The 17,654-nt window shown below is 38.2% G+C and overlaps 2 protein-coding genes across 4 annotated transcripts; one reads left to right on the forward strand and one right to left on the reverse strand.

Annotated features, from left to right (window-relative positions):
• Positions 1–2,042: 2,042 nt before the first annotated feature.
• On the forward strand, positions 2,043–6,426 carry LOC143884795 (UPSTREAM OF FLC protein (DUF966)). Of its 3 annotated transcripts, XM_077388585.1 has the most exons (7): positions 2,044–2,333; positions 2,517–2,821; positions 2,904–2,973; positions 3,048–3,163; positions 3,376–4,255; positions 5,653–5,956; positions 6,087–6,426. In XM_077388585.1, exons 2-7 carry the CDS (start codon positions 2,626–2,628, stop codon positions 6,162–6,164), a joined length of 1,644 nt encoding a protein of 547 aa, XP_077244700.1. In that variant the 5' UTR covers positions 2,044–2,333; positions 2,517–2,625; the 3' UTR covers positions 6,165–6,426. The 3 variants fall into 3 exon arrangements, with proteins under 3 accessions (XP_077244701.1, XP_077244700.1, XP_077244699.1); XM_077388586.1 differs by having other exon boundaries at positions 2,043–2,821; positions 5,659–5,956; XM_077388584.1 differs by having other exon boundaries at positions 2,044–2,821.
• A 5,922-nt stretch (positions 6,427–12,348) lies between these two features.
• On the reverse strand, positions 12,349–15,715 carry LOC143883424 (CHY-type/CTCHY-type/RING-type Zinc finger protein). Its single transcript, XM_077386772.1, has 12 exons — positions 15,568–15,715; positions 15,045–15,191; positions 14,851–14,938; positions 14,646–14,705; positions 14,273–14,305; positions 14,064–14,141; positions 13,903–13,946; positions 13,736–13,776; positions 13,556–13,638; positions 13,343–13,434; positions 13,153–13,222; positions 12,349–13,040 (listed from the first exon to the last, which is right to left on the reverse strand). Exons 2-12 carry the CDS (start codon positions 15,146–15,148, stop codon positions 12,861–12,863), a joined length of 873 nt encoding a protein of 290 aa, XP_077242887.1. The 5' UTR covers positions 15,149–15,191; positions 15,568–15,715; the 3' UTR covers positions 12,349–12,860.
• Between the last annotated feature and the right edge of the window lie 1,939 nt (positions 15,716–17,654).

Raw genomic sequence — 17,654 nt, forward strand, 5'->3', positions numbered from 1 at the left:
ATAACAATAAAGCAGTGGCCCCACGCCATCAAAACAAGATGATTTGATTCAATACTCTCCAACCTCCGAGTGTGCACCACATAAGCAGTAAAATGACAGAATTTTGAAGATCGTGAGACCTAGCATCAAAATATGAGTTAAAATGACGGCCCCCCACTTGATATACCCATTCCAATCAAAGTGTATAATGAAGGGGCTACCATATGCATGAATTTAGGTGGAGATGTGGTGGGCCCACCCATGACTCTAAAATGGTGGCCCAACATATGAATGGTTTTGCATGGAGATGGTGGGCCCCACCCATTAAAGCTTCGTATAAATGATGAGCCCCACCCACCTTATTCTCTCACATTGACACCCCACTCTTTCATAAATCATAACTTCCCAATTCTCTCATATTTAGCAGGATGAATATTATAAGCAAAACATAATAGTTTCTAAATAGAAATAAAAGTGTCAAAACTGAATTTGAAGAGTAAAAGCTTTTCCAATAAAAATATTTTCTGAAAAGAAGCGAATGACAAAAGAAACATAGTTAGTATATATTGTGTTTATGCGAAAACTGGCAGCCCGCCCACAGTATGACGTTCTCCGATATGATCCTGAAAGGAAACCCTACTTTCCTTCCTTCCCCCAGCAGGCAAGAACACTGGGAGGAAGATGACCAGGATCTCACATGGCAACTGTTTCAACAAACTCCGAATCCAAGAGATGCCTACCTAGATAAAAAGGAAACTCCCCACTCGCTGATGAAAGGGCAGAGAAAGGAGGGGGAACTCAAACCCCTACGCTCGATTCTTGAGATTCATGGTCCGTCTTGCGAAGATCTTCGATCCGAACCTTCGCATCGCATCTACTCTCTCTTAGAGGATAAACCACGCTTTCGCTATTGCCCCTCGCTACCGCTCAACCTCACTATCGCATTGATTCGTTTCTTATCGGCACTTCCATCTTTCATTCCATCCATGATAGGTCAGATTAGTTCCATAAGATAGCTTGCCGGGACCGGACTTGAAGTCTGTGGTCGGGCTATCTAAAGAATATAGCTTCGCTATCTCAAAAATATAGCGATTGAAGAGTTATCGCCCAGCTGCTTTGCGTAGTATTGCCCGACGGAGGCACGCTGCAAGAGCGTGTGTGAGTAAGCGCAGGAGGCGTGCCGGAAGGGCAGCGGCAGCAGTGTGGTTCCAGGCATGGTTTAAAATTTCGGTCCGAAATTTGGTAATTTGGTTCCAAATTCGGGACCCAAATTCCGAAATTTTGTAACACTTTTTTTTTTAATAAATAATGCCATTAAACCGAAATTTGGTAAACGGCGAAAAATTGAATTTCGGAAATTTTCGATTTCGGTCCCCACCGGTATATTTCAGATTTTGGTCGAAATTTAAAACCATGTTCCAGGTGGATTGAGATTTGCAAGTTGGCGGGAACTTCACCATAATTCGTATAGGTCTAAGAGAAAATACCGATTAAACATAGTTTAATTATATTATGCAACTACTGAAAAATAAATGTTGCATATGTAATTATGTCCTTTGCACTTATAGGGGCTGTTCAGATGTAGGAATTGTTTTGGAATTTTTTTTAATGAAAAATAAACTTACTAGTGATGGACTCATATTTTTTTATGTTGCAAACCTACTAGACCCAACAATTTTATTTTCCATATACTGTCAAGAGTCGTAACTTATTTAGGGAAAGTGTTAAATTCGCCCCCTCTTCTATCCCCAGCCCTCTCTAATGTTTTTACGTCTGTTTTTTTGGTAGGTATGTTTTTACGTCTTTACGGTCTTTGTACACACAAAGGGGGTGGCCCAGGGAAGAAAAGGGGGCAAATATATCATTTACCTTTTTTAGGCATGGATTTTTCTATTGAGACCATGACCATGTGGGTCATCTCATGTTCTTCCCACTAGATTAACAATCCCTATAAACTGATAGATTAACATCAAGGCAAAATCGTGCATTAGACTACAGTGCATCAATAGCCAAAAGTCAAATGTGTTTAATAAATTGAAGAGCTAATTATCAAAACAATCGGGTTCAGATATCATTCTCTTTACTATTTAGTAAAGTGAGCGGGTTCTTTTTGTGGGATAAAAATCAAATACCCCTTTACAGCGGTATTTCCAATTACACGTACCGTCACCCAAATCAGCAAATCTTGTTTGGACCCTAAACAGTCTGTTCTTCCTGAGTTCTCCAGTTAGGATGAAGGAGACCCATTATTTTGTCAGTTTCAATAACCTCTGTGGGAATGCCTTTGTTTCTCAGTCAAGTTACAAGGATGAAAATCTCCATACCTTGGAGGCTGTATATTAGCTTTTCCCTAGGTCTTTTTCCTTTCCCTTTGACTATTTTCTTTTAAAAGGATTTGCATTGAAGATCTCAAACTCAAATATCTGGGCCTGGCAGAATCGATTTGCAGGGGGATTTTCCTTTTTGGGTTTTTAGTTTTTTCATTGTTGGATTGTTTTTTACTAGTTGGGTTGTGATTAGACCCTTTCCTTTTATAGATATGATTGAAGATATCCGAACATGGTGGTATAGGTTCTAAGAAATTGCTTTCAGATCTGCTTGTGGGGTTAAAAGGGTGGTAATATTAGTAGAGAAAGAAGGAGAAAAATGGACACTCGGATGAAGAAATATAGGCAGACTAGCCCTGAGAGGGCGAAGGTTTGGACAGAGCCAAAGAGGCAACAACAAAATGGTAGTAAAAAAGTTGCAGTGGTTTATTATCTGTGTAGAAATCGCCATCTTGAACATCCCCATTTCATTGAAGTTCCCCTCTCTTCTTCTGAAGGAGGTCTCTATTTAAGAGGTAGGTTTTCTTTTTCTTGCTATGTAGGTTTAGGGTTTTTTAAAATTTTCATTTTTTGATTTGATTTTGGTTTTGTTTGAAGATGTGATCCATCGGCTTAATGATCTGAGAGGGAAAGGCATGGCTGCCATGTATTCATGGTCCTGCAAAAGGTTGTGAAAACCCTTAACATTCTCTTTAATGCTGAAATTTCTTCTTCTGTAGCTCATTTTGTATGTTAATTCAGGAGCTATAAAAATGGATTTGTTTGGCATGATCTCTGCGAAGATGACCTGATTCTCCCTGCTCATGGAAACGAATACGTTCTCAAAGGTTCAGAACTCTTGGAAGATGGCCCATCAGGTAATTGCAAAACCCATCTCTCTAAATTGTTAACTACACCATAGACAAAGAACATTATTTGGGTTGAGCCTCTAGCTCAATTGGTAAGAGGCTTTGTTCCTCAAACAAGAGATCAGAGGTTCAATCCCACACACACACACACACACACACAAAAGGAAAAAAACATTGAATGCATGAGTTCAATCCTACCCCATTTTTTTTCCTGTTTTTAGATCGTCTCCAGCACACTAGTAATACCAAGGTGCAGAATCCGAAGCACGTTCAAGAACATTCGTTTTCAAGAAGCCAGGAGGCTTCTTCATCTTCAGTTATCACTCAAAAAGAGGATAAATCTCCTCAAGAAGACCAGCTCTCCCTTCCTCTGGCTCGGCCAAATTCGTCTAGTATGTCACCAGAGTCTAGACCGGGAAAGTATCCATCCTATAGTGGGTCTCTGAGTTTGACAGAGTATAAGGTTTACAAGTCCGATGGAGCAGCTGATGCTTCAACACAGACCGATGATAGAGTGAATATCCCCAATCAAGAAACTTGTACCAGAGGCGTTTCAACTGATGACGGATTATTAGATCTAGATTGCTACGAGAATCATCAGAACCGGATTATGCCACTAAAGGAGAACACTGAGCTTAGTAGGGACGAAATTTCCCCGCCGCCATCATCATCAAGCACTTCTTCTGGTGGGAAAACAGAGACTTTGGAGTCTTTGATTAGAGCCGATGCTAGTAAGATGAACAGTTTTAGGATACTTGAGGAGGAGGAAGTCTGTGCCCCCTCAAATACAAAGCTCAAAGCTTCGAATGTCTTGATGCAGCTTATTTCGTGTGGGTCGATCACTGTGAAGGATCATCATAGCTTTGGATTCATTCCGACATATAAGCCGAGGTTCTCTCAGGTTAAGTTCCCCTCCCCAATGTTCTCTAGTTCAATGGTGTTGGGAGAGCTTGATTGCCTGTCGGAGAACCCACGGATGATGGGGCTGAGATTGGAAGACAAGGAGTATTTCAGCGGGAGCTTGATTGAGACTAAGAAGAACAATGAAGAAGGAGAGGGATTCGGTGTTCTCAAACGCTCTTCCTCCTACAATGCTGACAGGTTATTTCACTTCGCACTTGCCACTGTGTTTCTTGTGGGTTGATACATACCAATAAGCACGCGTTTCTATATATGAATGCACCTATGCTTGTTCATCATTGAAATTATCCAATTGCTAGCTATATCTTTTTATTGATCCTGCAGTCCTCCATGAACCTCACATTCTATGGATAAAATATTTGAACACCCTGATTAATTGAATTATCATACATACTTCCTACCTATTAAACACACTGTCAATCCGCTAATGGAGTGAACAGTTCGCACAGGAAATATACTATTTAATGGAAATTTGCAGGATGTTCTAATACCTGCGTGATAATTTGACAGAATGTTGCAAGATATTTGAATACCCGCTTGGTAAAGTACTCTAATTTCATGAATCTCTCGTTGTCATTAATATGTGATCGGATTTTGTACAATCATATAACCACACATTTTGTTGGGGAAGAATTGGATTTTTGTGTTTGATTGTCTTTCTCATAATAGTAACTTCGCTTCACCAAAGTTCAGATACATATTTGTTGTTACATTACCTGGTTCTTTTGAACTGCAACTTTGTACAGAGTTCATGTGCTCACAGTTCGGATGTTTAGGGAGACACAACTGAATGTCACAGAGAAGGAAAAAGTCCTTAATCTACTCTAATGCTACTAACTGATCTTGGTCTCACGAGTCAGTAATTTGTCCAAATTAAAGACCTCTGTTTTCAAGAGTGTCTGGCCTTGTAATCTCCATAACCATGGAAGAGGGGAGCATCTTAACCAACCAAAGGGTGAAAAATTGCCGTTCGTTATAGGAGACTATTGAGGAGCTTCCTGGGAGCTAACCAAATAACATGGCAGGTGGGACTTCTCATTCGGCCCTTCAACCACAGGATGAATTGTTGGAGACAAATGGGCTCATCGTTGGACACAAACAGGAAGTTAATACAGTAGGAGCATAATTCACCCTGTATCCATGGATGCTTAGAGAAATTCTGTCAGTCTTTTAGACGAATCGAGTGCTTGTGCTTAGGTGGTCTACTCGTGTTTATAGACTTGTTCTCTCCTAACTGCTACTGTATTGCATACTTCAACTTTGAGACCTGCCAGTCACATGGTCATTCTATTGAAATTTGTCTGTAAGAACTCAAACATCTTCAAGAGTGCTGGCTTTGTGTTCTATTCTTTTAGTTGTTCCATTTGTTATTACTTTCATAGTGTCCTCTAATTTTGTTTTATCGGAAACAACTCATGCTTTCTTGGATGTTTTGTTCGAACTCCTTACCTTCATTTTTGCATTTTGTTTATTGAAATTGAAAAGCGGATGGTTTTCTTCTTGAAGAACTATTATGCGTATTCTGTTGATTGGATTTACATTACCTTTTTTCCTGCTGATAATAAAAACTCAAATAGATGCAGGAATTTTAACTCTTCAGATTCAACGGCAGACAAAAGGAAGGACATGGACTCGGCACGGACAAAATGCGTCCCTCGAACAACCAAAGGTTCATCAAATAGGTATTTGAGGAATGAAATAACAAGGTCGCCTTTATCCGAAGGGGCAAGGAATTCTTCCGCAGGGCCTGATTCTTCACAATCCATATCTCTCAATGTATCCAACGGGAGTGGTAAAAGGATCACGGATCCTTCCTCAGGAAAGCAAACGTCAAAGAGATTGGACTCCAAGGAAGTGGAAAAGTTGGTCAAAATTGAAGAAAGTTGAGTTTCAACTGTTACTCATGTCCCCGATGTTTCGGGATCTAGTTAACTGCACATATAGTACCTTTGTCTGATAAAATTATTTTTCTTGTTCTTTGAACTGAAAATTTGCTTAATTTCCTACTTGCAGGCTTGCTTCAGGAGCTCGGGTTATAATCCATTCAAAAACCTCATGCGACGACAGTGAAGGCAGCTCTAGTTCTTGAAAGAGAGCTTTTGATGAGGGTATCATTTCCTTCCTCATTTGCTTGTGCTATCTTTCTGAAGGACAATTTCTTCACAGCTTTTGGAATGAGGGATTAGGATTTCTTGATGCATGTAGTTTTCTGTTTTCCATACGAAAGAAAAAAAAAACCCAAAGATTGTGAGATTTTTTGTACAATCTGTACCATTAAGAAATTTTGAATGATGTTTGGTTGTTGATGTTGGATGGTTTATCAATTTTAGAAAGTTTTCACTTTGAAACCATTTGATCATGGCCTTCAGATGGCAGCAATCCAGGATTAGTCTATAAATCAATCGATGAGCGGCTATGATTAACGAAAATCATGAGTGTATCGATGAGAGAATATGTTTTTCTTTGCAGGGTTTCTGGTCACAAAGACAGTGAAAGGTGGTTCAGATAAACTGTCTCTAGATCAACCTACAGTGAGATAAATAGGCTTTTGTGACTTTTTTTTTTACTCTTAATTAGGTTGAATAATGTTGAAAAACCCCAAGACATTGTTTATTCTATTCCACAATTGAAATCCTTTTTTTTTAAAGAGTTAAATGCCCAAGTTGTTCATCACAACTCATCTTCTTACATTGACTTGTCATCTTCTTCCACCGTGCAACCACTGGTTTGTATGATCTGTCATGGGCCTCTTTTAACTAAAAACAATATTTCTCTCTCTCTCTCTCTCTCTCTCTCTCTCTATATATATATATATATATATATATATATATATATATATATATATATATATATATATATATATATGAGACCCATGATTCACGGCAAGGGTGGTCCAATGTTCAAAAACAGTTCAGCCGGTTCTTCATGATTTTTGCCAACGCCGCCCAAAAAATCTCACAATCTGATTGGGTTCATGATAGCTGGAGGAATCTGTTGCCGCGGACATAAGGTGGACCAGCTAAAATCTTGTGATACTTGTTTTTTATATAAGTCTGAAAACGTTCATTTTTAAGAAAGGGAATTTGCTAGGGACCATTGCCGATGGCATTTCGTGGACGGTCTATTGCATGAGAAAGCAGCCAGATAGGCTCACTTTTCAACAGATTTTGTCTTTATTAATGAGGCTTGTGATACTTGTTTTTTATATAATTCTGAAGATTTGCTAGGGACCATCGCCGATGGCATTTCATGGACGGTCTGTTGCATGAGAGAGCAGCCACCTCATGAATAAAGACAATCTTTGAAAAGTGAGCCTATCTGGCTGCTCTCTCATGCAACTCACCATCCGCAAAATGGCTTCTGCAATGGTCCCTAGCAAATCCCTTAAGAAATAGATGATATCTTAGGCCATGTTCGGCAACGGTGATTTTTTGTTTTCATCGAATATTAGTTGGCCAAGTGGTAAGAGAGGGGGGGAAAGAGTGGGAGATGGAGAGAATTTGAGAGGGCAGAAGTGAGGAGCAAGGTTTTAAATTTCGACCGAAATTTGGTAAGTTTCGGTAATTTTTGATTTCGGTAGAAATTTAAAACCTTGATTAGAGCTACCTCGTAAAGGTAATGGGTTCAAAACCCAACAACTCCTTGATATACCAACCCATAAGAAGGGCGACATGGGTCGCCTCTACGGCCAACCCAAAACAACAGGGGACACATGTGCATAGATGATTAAATAATACCAACTCCAACAGCTTAAGCTTTTGGAGTAATCGGTTGCTTCACAATACTAACCTCATGTCTGATGTAGGACGAATTTCTTGCAGTTGAATTAGAAGTCCTAGTTGAGTTCTTAAGTTGGAACTTCTAAGTCAGTTCATATTGCTATTAGAAAATGGGCATTAATTTCTGTTTGCATGCAGAACTCTAATTGGGCCTTCTAAATTAGGAAAATTTTGATGGTTATCTTTATGGCTTTTTTGCCACTTCAAAAAAAAAAAAAAATCGTTATGGCTTTTTTGTCTATAACATGTCAATAGCTACAAACAAAGTGAGGTTCTAAGCCTGTAAAATGACTTTTTTTGTTGACTTGGAGGCAATACTTTTATGCACCCTGGTGCATCGGCAATGCATTGGACGCATGTGGAATGCCTGGTGAAGGCGTCACATGAAGGTACATAGTGGGTCCTACATTATTGGTTTGATATGACCTATGCTGATTCCAATTCCTCAAAAACTCACACCAATTTCAACCATCTCAACATCAAAATATATATTATTATTATTTCTTATTAAAAATATTATTCAAGGGAAGTGATATTTCCACCTCTTTCACAGCATTACTAGCCTTTTATGGAGTTCTTCCAAGAAAAGCTAATGGTGCGTTCGGCGACCATTCTCTGAATGGCTTCTCTCATTTTTGCCTTATAGAGAATGAGAAAAGATGAAAAATCTAGAACACACCCTGCTGCAAGCAGACATGTTTCCGCCCATTTCTCCAGGTCCCCTCGAAAACATTGCAGGAGAATGAGTTTTTGCTTAATTTATTGAAGCCATGAGGATTTGATTCGGACGATTCTTATACTGATCACGTTTTCGCCACCTTTCTCAGGTTCTGTTTGAATGCCACATGTAAGGCATTTTCAAGCGGTCACCAAACAAAAAAATGCACTTTTCTTCAACTTTATGGTGCTTGATTGCTAATGTATTATCAAAATCCCTAGAGACTGCCAAACAAAAACATGTGTAATATTCTATATCTGGTGATGTGGCATCACTTTGATTTCCATATGAAATAACCCAAAAAGTAAGAAATCTCTCTCTCTCTCTCTCTTGTTAACTTGGATCTAGACAGAGTAAAGCACATGACTTTACTAGGGGCCTTAATTGCATCCAAAATCCTACCCCCTCCATGGGCTTTACTTGCCCAAAGAATGCTTAAGCATCCAAACAGAGCCTTAGTTCTTCTTGCGGGAGAATGAGAGTAGTTGCCGGGTATGTAAAAAGAAAAACAACTAATTTTGTAGAGAAAATCCGTCGGGCAAATCCAATCTGATCATGCACATGCAAATAAATGAAAAAGTAAAAATAAGCAAAAGCTATGAAGACTGAGAATTCATGTGGTTCGGCCGAGATGTCTACGTCCACCGGCCAAAACATCATCTTCACTATGAAAAAACAAAATTACAAGGATTACAATGGTTCACCCCAAACCCACAAACCCGTAACCTTTTCCCTTAATTGTCAACCAAGAGCGTGCACAAAGCTTGGTTTTCTCTCAGCAGCAACCACACGTTAAATCATGTGATTTAAGACTCTTTAAATCTAAGTTAATATTCCAAAAATCTAAAAGAGGCTCCTTTCCTATTTTACCTTCCCACCAAAAAAGGAAACTTGGGAAACCAGAGAACGAGTGGTCGTGGGGATCAATGCTAAGGTCCCACAATGGGTACATATATGTTCAATCAAGACCCTTAGATTTTGAGACGACCCACAAACAAGGAGAACAAAAATCAACTGTTAGCAATGGAACTGATCACATAAAAGTGGCATCCACTGTCCTTTTGAATTTCATCCCTGACAGTGAAACGACCCGTCACTTTGTTGGTGAAGTGTCTGTGAGATGATGTGTTTTCTTATTTATTGTACTTTCTAGTGTCTGTAGTGGCGTCACTGCGAAGCTAAGAGTGTCAGTAGCATAAATAGTCATTTTGGGAGGAGTGAAAGTGCGGAACAAAGTTTAAGAGATAATAATAGAGGGGTACGAAAGACTCTATCGATATTTTAAGTCAATAGATGCGAATTATCCTACAGGGGGTGCGAATTTACCATTGCCCTAATGGAAAAGGGCAATTGCTAGCTGTTATCTGCGTCTGCGCCTCGGGGAGCGAGAGTAGAAGGTGGTGCCGTGCGGGCTCCACCGTTTTATCTAAACCCAACAGATCGGTTTGTTTTAGTCATTTTAGGCCCATCTTCCCCAGTCTTATAACGGTCATATGTGTGATTAGATAATGGATCACTTATATGACGTACCCATCATCCCATCCTTCATCCTTGATATTTGATCCCAGCTCACTTTTTGAGGAGGTGTTGAGCACTTCTGGTCTGTTAAAGCACTCTCTGGTTTTAATAATACAGGCACTTTCCGGTTTGTTGAGCACTTCTTTTATTGGACATTCATACCTTTTGGAATCTTAACAACTTTCAAATATGGGGTGTTTGGTGAAATACCCAAAACCCTATGGGGTGTTTCTGTGCACTTGTTGATTGTAAAATTTCAAATTCTTAAGGCTGTATCTTTATTTCAAATCTCAATGACTTTTAAGGCATAATTTCAAACCTTTATTTCTAGAGATTAATATCTTATTTTTCTTAAGTCTTGAATTTGTTTAATAAAATCATTACTTCCATTTTACAGGGCATCATTTATCTTATTCAAATTATCATTTTTTAAAACTAATCTCTCTCTCTCTCTCTCTCTCTCTCTCAGTTCAGCTCAACAACGCCTTTGTCCCAAACTAGTTGGGGTCGGCTGAGCGAATCCTTTAGAAAAATTTCATGAAGAAGGTGAAAGGAATCTACCGGCCTCTAATCCTGGCTCTAGTTGGGTTCTTCTACTTGGATCATTTTTTTTTTCCATTCTATCCTATCAAAGGTCATATTCTCTGTTATGTTTCTAGCTATCAAGTCTTTCCTTACTGTTTTTACCCAAGTTGTATTTGTTCTGTCCCTGCCTCTTTTTGCTCCATCAAATTGGCACGGGTCGCCTCTTCTCACTGGAGCATCCAAAGGCCTATTTTGGATATGTCCAAACCATCTTAAGCAGTGCTCTCTCATCTTCTCCTCAATTAGTGCCACCCACCTTTTTACGAATGTCTTCTTTTTTAATTCTATCTAACTTTGTGTGGCCGCATATCTATCTCAGCATTCGCATCTTCACTACGTCTTGGTGGCACAACATTTTGAGCTGTACAGCATGGCTGGCCTCACAGCTGTCTTCATCTCTCGACAATTTAATTAAGTTGTCATTTTTTGAATTGTCTAGTTTATAACTTGAATTCAATTTCTCATTTTCTTTAATCAAATCATCATTTTTGGAAGAAATTGAATCACATTTCTTTTTTAATTCTTTAGGCTCTTTTGAGTTTTTTTTAGAGAGGTTTCCTAAGAACTTTGTTTTTTGAAAATTGCTTTTCTAATGTTTCAAATAATTCATCATAAGAAAAATCATTATCATTATCACCTACCTCATCTTCTTTGGTTAGTCCCATGAAGCAAATGTTCATGTCCTCTCTATTTGATGGAAATGATACTTTGCCTGCTTCAAGCTGTAGACACCCCATTTTTAGAAGATCGAACTTATGGTAGTTTGGCGCAATGATGGTCCCAATAATGAATCCATTTATGAGGGGATCATACTTTAAGGAACCAATGCCAAAACACTCTTGACAGATGGCTGGGTGTAAAAAGAGGTAAAAGCAAAAATACCTTCCAGGTCAGATAATACCCAGGCACCCGCTTCGCTTTCTATCCCTTAACGCCCCAGGACAGTAGTGCGAATAGAATGTCACACCAGGATAATGGCGAGGAAACGATAGAAGGTATATTCAGATTGGCTTTCATGGCAATAATGAAGCCCTTAGAGGAGAAGAAAGGGGGTGGAAAAGGAAGGAAACTTCCACTAAGGCATCACAAACTAATCCCGGTGAGAAGTAATTAATACACCAGTGTGATAAAATAAGGAGTTTAAGGTATTTCCTACACGTCTCAAGGAAACCTCCTAAATTTGGGTAGTAAGAAGAATTTAGCTTCCGAAGCGAGCTTTCCGTCCAACTAGGATGCTTCTAGTAACACTCTGTTTTTTTTATTTGTGCACCTTATAAGTCTTCATATTTTAGATCAAATATTTTGATTTCAACTATCATATTTTTTATGGCATTTAAGTTTCTAGTTTCCTTGTCTAACTTTTCCATTTTCCTTTATTTTAATGTTAATTATTTTTTCACTTATTACCATATATTTTCCCCACTAGAGCTACTTGGCAGAAATTTTCCTTCAGTTTCTTGACTTAGTGGATGCTTCAACTGAAAAATAGGGTTGATGTCTCATCATCTGAGAGATATATAGAAGTTTTATCAACTTATTGTATCTCTCAGCAAGATCAACGTTTATATTGATCATTCTAAGGGACAGAGAGCAGTATCAGTAACAGACCTCATCTCTCACTTTAGTTCTGTTCTCTTCTTTACCAACTTATATTTCAATTGCAATATGTGAACTGCAGTCGAATTTGAGCTTTCATTTATAATGCTTACAAATTAAAACCTCATAAAATTAGAATTGAAATTTGGCATGCTGAGGTAGTTCACATAGCTTCCCTTTGTTCCATCCCCAGCCCTTGCCTGGCTTTCTTGTTAAAGGAATGATGACTGAGAAAAACCAGTCAAGAGAGATTCATTTCATCGAGATTTCATCCTCGATGATAATGGCTACGAAACCATGATCATGTTTAGTACAAATTGGTAGCTTTCTATTGACATGGCATACCACGATTCCAACCAAAACTAAGATCTCACCCATTAGTAATCCCCCAACCCACAGATTTACACAGGAATGCCTAAATGGGTTAATGAATAAATAATTTTTCCTCCCTTTCACCAAATAATTCCTTCTCCTTCCCCTGCGAACTACTGTTATAGCTAATCTATCTGAAATATGAAGCCCATCTTGATAGGTGGGGAAAGAAACATTTAAATATTGTACCCATCATCTTCATCATCGCCATCATCTCTCAAATGCTCGAGGAGCATGAAGCAGGGCTGCCTCTTGTTTGCCTGGTATTGTAGGAATTGCAACTCAGGCACTTGTGTGCTATGAAGTGGAAATGGACCTCTGACTGGCTCCCACAGTCATTACAGAGGATCCACACCATCTTGTTCTGGTACATTTCGGGCATGGGTGTCGAAGCAACCTGGAATTTCATTTCAATATAAGATTTAGTGGGGATGACAAGTGCAATGAATCTTAGGAGTGAGCAAACAATATGGGAATAGCCTATTGGGTTGGTTGACTATCATCAATACCTCCTGATCGAGCTTTTCCCACAGCATGGACATGTCACAGAAAGACCTCGAGCAAACAGGACAAGCATATCTGTAAGAACATACGACCCATCTTAACTCAATGGTTGACCCAAACAAAGAATCCAAAGAAAATTATAGAAAGATTAAGAGAGATATTACAATCAACTTTTCATCTTTAAGGAATACTTACTGAAAATGGAGCTCCATCTCTTTCATGCAATCTAAATGCAATGTATGCCCACATCGTAACACGCTAATGTCTTTTGTCGAATCAAACAGATACTGAGGATAACAGAGTTATAATTTGAGTCTATAATAGACATTGAATTATGAGAAAAGCTACAACTAAAAGCAAAACCATGAAAGTGACTGATTAGCCAGATGCTTGAGGAAGCTATTTTACCTCGAAACAAACTGGGCAATTGTGGTGCATTGCTCTTTCCACACAACGGTGCGAGTCCTTCAATGCCTTTCCATAGCAACATCCTGATGAAAGAATTGGAAACCCCAACAGTGGTTAGTCTACCGAAAACGAAAGGAGAACAAAGCAGAAATTTATGGCAGCATGACTAATTTAGCTTACCACACTTATAACAGTGGAAATAGTTCTCCTCACCGCCAGTTCTGTATCAACAAACAAGGTCAGAGAAGTGTGTGAGAAATAAAGACCCCCACATAGAACACAAATCCTCTAAAATTGAATTATGAAAAGAAAAAGAGAAAAGATATCATGGTGGGAATATCTCAAACCTGCAGATTCCACATCCATCACAATGATATTGATTCTTGGAAACCTAAGAAAGAAACCCCATTTGTAGCAAATTAATATATACCCACTCTCTATTAAGAAAGAAATGAAATCAAACTAGGGCTTAAAGAGGTTTTTTTTGTTAGAATTAACCAAAGCTTACATTGTCATCGAAGAACTTGCATTTCGAACAGAAGTATTTTCCCATGCAAACCCCACAATTTATACAATTCTGCTGAACCTGAAAACCCAGAAACTACAAGTCAGTCTCTATTTCAAGAAATTTATTCGAATTTGAATTGTGCTAGACAAAATCATAATAAATTTTATTCTTCAAATAGATGAGAAGATCAGTTTGTATAGCAAACTCACATCTTGCTCTGTGCTACACAAGGAACAGATGACCTGAAAACCGACACCATGAGAAACATTGGTGAATCATTGTGGCATTAGTTATAATTCAATTGTTGCAATAACAGAAAATTCAGATATCTTTAAATGAACCAAAACCTTATCCAGAAGTCAGTGTCTTAATAGAACAATGAAAAAGAGATAAGATATAAGCTTGAAATGAACCAAACCTTATCCAAAAGTAAGTTTCTTAAAAGAACAACGAAATGGCAAAAGGTGAAAACAAAGGATTGACTTTATTTAGTGCTTAGAAAAATCAGTCAAAGATAAAAAACAGAGCACAAAAAATAAGATTAATAAATATTTTTTGTAAAATTCAAAAATATAAACATACCTTTTTTACTTCATGGCGAGGAATCTCATGTCTGTCAAGAGGATCCACTTCCAGTTCATTCTGTTCAAATTCAACAAATTCATATAAAACATTTTGGTTTTTTTTGGGTTCTCCTTTTATTTGTTAAAGCAATCAATGAAAAATAGCAAATAAAAGGAAAAACTTTCAATAACCAAGAAATTTGAAAGCACAACAAAAAACCCACCTTGGCTTCGTTGTGGCAATGCCTGCAATCAAAGATTTCATTGCAACAAGGGGCCCTGATCTTGCATCTTCTTCGATAATGGGTGCACCTATAAAAAAAATTAATAAAATAAAATTTAAAAATATTGTTAATTAAAAGACAGGAAGCCCACCAATAGTATTGGAAAAAAAAAGAGAAAATAAATAAATAAATACCCGAAAATTCCAGAATCCATCTCCATCAGTTTGGCATCTTCCTTACAAGATATGAGAAATTCTGACTCATGAGATGATTGGGGCAGCGCAAAATCGCTCTCCATTTTTTTTTTCTGCTTTAAGCTTGTAATTTCTGCTCCTTTTTACCTGAAATCGCCCAAAGGTAAATGATTTATTAGCTTAAGAAAGTGCCCTCAAGTTTTGGGAATTTCAAGAACTGAGCTTAGGATTTTAAAATAAAGAGAGAAACTAACAATATCAAAATGAGGGGTGCGGATATTAGCTATCTCATGATATTTTAAGCATAAGATATAAGAAATATGTGAAGGGTTTCATAAATAGGAAGGCCTCTCTGTCTCTCTGTCATGGGGCGGTGTGAAAAGACAAAGATTATATGCCTAACAAAAGCCCAAACCCCAAGTCGAAAACATGTTTTTTTTTCTGGGATTTGACGAATTCAAAACAAAAGGAGGAACGTAAGAGAAGCAGAGGAGAAAAAGGGAAATGGGTTTTTTCTCCTTACCTTTGTTTCTTTTGCTTTTCTAAGATTAGAACGTTGTCTGTTGTCGAAGAATGTGAGAAACTGTGCTGCTATTTATATGCGATGGGTGTCAATATCAAAAGGGGTCGGCTATGCCGTTTCCCGCCAAAAGCGAAAGCAGGAATCCCACACACGTCAACCTGGTTTTCGAGGAAAAGAAGCTTTTCCGTCGGTATTTAGTTATTTACACTTAATAGCTGTTACATAGTCGTTCACTTCATGCTTTTGTTCCTGAAATACCCTCGCCCATAACTAGCCGTTAATACGTTTTTTTTCCTGAAATACCCTCCCCCCCTGACCTTTCTTCCTTAACTAAGGAGAATTTTTAAAGAATTCCGGTGGACCTACAATGTTTGGTTTTGGTTGAATCCAGTTCATTCTTTATCAAAAGTAACAGAAAAAACTTGTACGGGTGTGGTTCTTGGTATGCTCCCCATTGACGCGAGTTCGAATCCCCGGGGCTTACCCGATGCGCGTGGTTTACGGTGATTGCACCCATCCGTAGGGAATAGTTCGGCCCTATAAATTGGGGTGCGGATACCCTATGTTAAAAAAAACAAAGAAGAAGAAGAAGAAAGAAACAAGCCCATGCTGTATACTAACCCTATTTGGTTTGTAGGAATTCTATGAAAAAGTTTGGAAAGGAAAAACTTTTCCAGAATTTCATGTTTTTCCATTGTTCACTTGCACATGGAAAATTTTAAACTTGTATAGTTGTACTAGGGCAGTTCAATTTTTATTTAGAATAAGCTTAACTTTAGGGAGCTGATATTTACGCCCCTTTTCATTCTGCGGACACCCATGAAAGAAAGAAAATTCTATCGAAAATCTTTCTACCAAAAATATATCCGTGAAATTCAAAAATGGATTTATATGTGAACGGGCAAAGGGTGATTTGAAACCCTGCAAATGTATTAACTATTTAATATCTTATAAGTAAAACTTCTCAATAGCTAGTTAATCTATAGAGGTATTCTAAATTGAAGGGCGCCCTTGCAGAAATGGGGTGAAAGGACGCCTCCATTGGCTGCAAGGAACGATTGTTCATTTATAAGGGCTGCAAGGGTGCTCCTCAGTTTAGCATTCCTCTACTATATGATAGGTAAACATGGGGTGTAACGAACTTCATGGTAATTTTAAACCACCTCACATGGGAAAACTTGTGCGGCCCAACGGTTATTTAGAAACTTATAAATATAAAGTCAATTCGTTATTAAATGCTGTTACATGGAAAAGTTTGTTGCCCTTTTGAGGTTTTTAAAATCTTGTGAATGCAAACTTTAGTAAATCCAAGGTTATTTAAAATGTTATAAATGTAAATTTCCTTTAATTATAAGTACCTTATAAATATAATTGTTTGCAATAGTTAAATATCTTAAAGATGTGAGTTCCTCTATTTCTGTTAAATACCATAGAGATGTAAATTACTTTAGGGCCCGTTTGGATACTCAAGTTTTGTATTTCGATTTGGAATTGAGCTTTGAATACAAAATGAATAGATCTGCCAGCTCATGTTGAGGGAGACAGAGAGGGAAGGGGGTACTTCCTACTGAACGGGAGAGGTTGAGGAGAAAAGAAGGTGAAGGAAACTGCCACATCTGTGGATTTCCAATTACTTATTTCCACAGCATATTTGGAAATCTGATTTTTTTCACCGTGAGTTGCTGATTTGGAAATCCAAGGATTTGATCTGGATCCAAATCATAACACAAGAAGGGCTGCAAATGTGAGAAATCCAAATCAAAATCTTCTCGGCATCCAAACAGGCCCTTAATGCAATTAGATGCCTTCATTTTAGAAATGAATAATTAACAGAAAAAAAGAGAAACTTTGCTAAGTGGAGGTTCAGTAATTTTCCCAATTAAAGAAAAGTAGAGGGGCAGTTTTGGAGAAGGAAGCAAGCAAGGAAATGGGTAAAATAAAAGTCACGTGCTTCAAAAAAAGGTTGAGCCCGTGAGACCGCGGACCGTGTATGAATTGGATTTGACTAGTATTGGATAAAGACATAGAGAGGATAGACTTGCTTGCACATTTCTGACTAGGAGTGGGCCCGACACGTAAGCCCAGCC

The sequence above is a fragment of the Tasmannia lanceolata genome, unplaced genomic scaffold (assembly GCF_043159265.1).
Source record: "Tasmannia lanceolata isolate RefF3 unplaced genomic scaffold, GAP_Taslan_0.1 ptg000008l, whole genome shotgun sequence".
Classification (NCBI taxonomy): Eukaryota; Viridiplantae; Streptophyta; class Magnoliopsida; order Canellales; family Winteraceae; genus Tasmannia; species Tasmannia lanceolata.

Bases quoted from the DNA above. Each gene is read 5' to 3' on its own strand.
- LOC143883424 (XM_077386772.1), bottom strand. From the start codon at position 15,148: ATGGAGAGCGATTTTGCGCTGCCCCAATCATCTCATGAGTCAGAATTT. The intron at 13,639-13,735 runs GTAAGCTAAATT...TTCTTTCATCAG, and splicing joins TTTCCACTGTTATAAGTGTG to GATGTTGCTATGGAAAGGCA. The intron at 13,223-13,342 runs GTAAGTATTCCT...ATGTTCTTACAG, and splicing joins GAGATGGAGCTCCATTTTCA to ATATGCTTGTCCTGTTTGCT.
- LOC143884795 (XM_077388584.1), top strand. From the start codon at position 2,626: ATGGACACTCGGATGAAGAAATATAGGCAGACTAGCCCTGAGAGGGCG. The intron at 3,164-3,375 runs GTAATTGCAAAA...TCCTGTTTTTAG, and splicing joins CTTGGAAGATGGCCCATCAG to ATCGTCTCCAGCACACTAGT. The intron at 4,256-5,652 runs GTTATTTCACTT...AAACTCAAATAG, and splicing joins TCCTCCTACAATGCTGACAG to ATGCAGGAATTTTAACTCTT.